Source organism: Colobus angolensis, unplaced genomic scaffold, assembly GCF_000951035.1.
Source record: "Colobus angolensis palliatus isolate OR3802 unplaced genomic scaffold, Cang.pa_1.0 Scaffold325, whole genome shotgun sequence".
In the NCBI taxonomy this organism is placed as follows: domain Eukaryota; kingdom Metazoa; phylum Chordata; class Mammalia; order Primates; family Cercopithecidae; genus Colobus; species Colobus angolensis.
Window position 1 is genome coordinate 136,258 of NW_012116544.1, and position 3,398 is coordinate 139,655.

Consider the following 3,398-nt stretch of genomic DNA (forward strand, 5'->3'; position numbering starts at 1 on the left):
AATATCCAGAATCTACAAAGAACTTAAACAAATTTACAAGAAAAAAAAATCCCATCAAAAAGTGGGGCAAGGATATGAACAGACACTTCTCAAAAGAAGACATTTATGCGGCCAACAAACATGAAAAAAGGCTCATCATCACTGGTCATTAGAGAAATGCAAATCAAAACCGCAATGAGACACCATTTTGTGTCAGTTAGAATGGTGATCATTAAAAAGTCAGGAAATGGCAGACGCTGGAGAGGATGTGGAGAAACAGGAATGTTTTTAGACTGTTTGTGGGAGTGTAAATGGGTTCAACCATTGTGGAAGACAGTGTGGCAATTCCTCAAGGATCTAGAACCAGAAATACCATTTGACCCAGCAGTCCCATTACTGGGTATATACCGAAAGGATTACAAATCATTCTACTGGAAAGACACATTTACACATATGTTTACGTATACATTCATTATTGAATGATATCTGGTTGCATACATTTTTGGCAATTATGAATAAGGCTCCTATAAAGATTCATGTGTAATTTTTCATGTGGACATAAGTTTTCAAGTCATTTAGGTAAACAACAAGCAGTGCAGTTGCCGGATTATGTGATAAGAGTTATGTTTAATTTTGCAGGAAATTGCTGAACTGTCTTCTAGAATGACTGTACCATTTTGCATTCCTGTCAGCAATCAATGAGTGTTCCTGTTGCTCCACATCCTCTCCAGCATTTGATGTTGTCAGTGTTCTAGATTTTAGACTAAATGTAGTGTTTTCATTTTGCCCTATTCTAGATGCTAACTTTTACTGTGATTTGGTCCCATCCTGTGAGTTGTTTTAAATTGTGTCACATAAGAATTTCTTAGTATATAGAGTTTCCTATGTTTTTGAATTTCTTTTTAATTTTAATTGCATTATGATTAGAGTGTGTTTATTTTGGTGGTTATCTATGGAAATTTTCATTCTGATCTTGTTAAGCAGTGACTTTGTGAGTTTCCATGTGCTTAAAAAGACTGCAAATCTCTCATTGTGGCTGCCCTGGAACTTAGTTTATATAATAAATAAGTTTCCTCATGCCTGAACCTGCCCTGGTACCTTTCCCAGTATATCAGATGTTTAACACTAAGGATCTGTTTTGTTTTAGAAAGTTATTTTTATCTGGACTCATGATTACAGTCTGGTCCTGAACTCCAGACAATGGAGGGGTAAGCAAAATGACCTCAGACTGTGCCAGGAAATGTCAAGTCACCTGCTGTAGGCTAATACTAATGGAGCACGGCCTATTTACTTGGACACCAAACTATCCAGTGCTAACATGATGTTCTTTCAGGACTAGATCCCATGGTCATACATCCCTGCCTGCCAGATTGGACCTGAAAATTATTTCCTCATCTGACATTCCTGTTTCAACCACACAGGGCATCGTTTTGACTCAGGACAAAGTTCATCTCCAGTCTTATCCACGCTATTTCCATCTTTGCTTTCTTGATAAGAGATAAGACATTTATGTCCTGCCTATAAATGTAGTGGTTCAAAGTCTAGAGTCCCTATACTTCTGGCACATTACAGCCGTGTCTCGATGGGGGAGAATCTCAGAACAGTGTAGTTTGCCCTCCGCTCATGCAGAGCCTCTCCATGGCTTCCGTACCTTGAGTATTAGGCCAGTTCTCCTCTTCTCTCTAAACCATCCGTCACCTCTCCTGTCATCTGTTTCCATGCTGTGAGGTCCATTCACGGAACACATCCATGGCTCTCATGCTCAGTTTGGTTCTGAGTCTCCTGAAGCTGGGATCAGGTAAGACTGTTCTTTGTTTCCTCCTTATTAACTCATAGTTTGAGTTCTTTAGCTACGATGATTGCAGCATAATGGAAAGAAGCCATCTTTGTTGTTTCTATTCCTTTGGCTTCTAGCCTCAGCCTGGGGAAGGATCGGGCACTGTGGAAACAATTATAGTAGCCCCCATAATGGAAACACGGGTGCTGAAGAGGCACCATGATCACAGATGGGGACACAGCCAACGTGTTAAGGTGAATAAACTCCGTGTTTGTCCCAGATGGGCTAAGTGGTGTAGGCAGGGTTATTAGCGTACCAAGGTTGCTGACGTAGATGTCCAGCTGGGAAGAGACACAGTTAGGAATTTTGGAGAAAAGACAAATGTACCCAGCTAAAGACATGCTGAGTTAGAAATGTCTGTGGTACGAGACACGAGGGTGGAGGAAGGTGTACAGGTCTTGAGGTGAGAAATTAGCTGAAACCTGGCATATTCTGGGAAGAAATCCACTCTTCTTTCTCCTTCCACTTACTGTTAACACAGAGCCCAGTATATAGGATGTTGAGTAATTGAATAAAATCCACAGAGGAAGCTTGAGGTTGGAGTAGAATGCTGTTGGCTAGATGGTCAGTACCCAGCCATAGAAGATTCAGTTGACTGTGTTCACTTTCTGTCTGCGAAGGTTCATCCTGCCACCTGTCCACCTAAATCTTTTTTGCTACATGAAGCTAAGAAAACAGAAATAAGGGCAATCAAAACATAGAGCATATTTCCTTAAAACAAAAACCCACATGTGTTACTAACAGGAGACACTCTCATTTCAGTTTGTTTTCATTTATTTTCTGATGAGCTTCTTTGTGTCCCTTCTGTTTCTGGGTGAGGCAGCAGGGCATCCTGGAAATGATCTTGGAGACAGAAACATTTTATTTTTCAAAACTCTTATTTCATCTGCTTGCGAGCTTTATGGTTCACAGCTTCCTTAAGTGTCGGTTTGCTTATGATGACATGAAGATACGTTCACAGTCCTGATGGGGCTGTGGTGAGGACTGCATGAGCTTGTGCATGTGGACTGCACACAGCTGCACTGGTGCTTGGCATGTTGCAACAACAGCCAGTCTTTGAAAATAAGTTCCTTTCTTATTTTCAAGGGAAGGAAGTGGAAGGAGTGAAAGGAGATGTTATAGGCAAGAGAGATGACAGCAGCAAAGGCTGGCCGGAGAAGCAGAGGTACCCTGGAAAATGTTTCCTTGCCTCAAGAGCCCCACACAGCCCTGAAGGCAGCATCCATAGCAGCCCAGCTGGCACAGGCTAGGTCCCAAAACCTGACCTAAGACAAAGGCCTTCCTACCCAGTGATTGTTGAGCAGGTGATTCTGCAAAACAAAGTGAGGGAGTGCGGAGAGTGAAGCCAGTGCAGGGGAGAGCCATAGAGGGTGCACTAATGAGCAGGTTGCTGTGGTGGCAACTGGGACCCAGTCCCACTGGGACCTTTGGAGGAATCTTATAGATGGTGGCTCAGAGTCATTCCAACATCTACTGTCTCCTTTCCCCACTGGGTGAGATGTGCCCTGGGACTGTTAAAATCTCAAATCTTCTGAGCTGCCTTGTGCCAGGGTTAAGTAGGTTCCAAAGGCTGCAGGAAGCC

The 3,398-nt window shown here is 42.6% G+C and overlaps 1 protein-coding gene across 1 annotated transcript in view; it reads left to right on the top strand.

Moving 5' to 3' along the window:
• The first annotated feature begins 1,507 nt into the window (after positions 1–1,507).
• Positions 1,508–3,398, top strand: part of BTNL8 (butyrophilin-like 8) — a 46,560-nt gene continuing 44,669 nt past the window's right edge. Inside the window, 1 exon segment of the mRNA XM_011951727.1 lies at positions 1,508–1,777. Within this exon segment, the coding sequence (XP_011807117.1) occupies positions 1,729–1,777 (49 nt within the window). The 5' untranslated portion in view covers positions 1,508–1,728.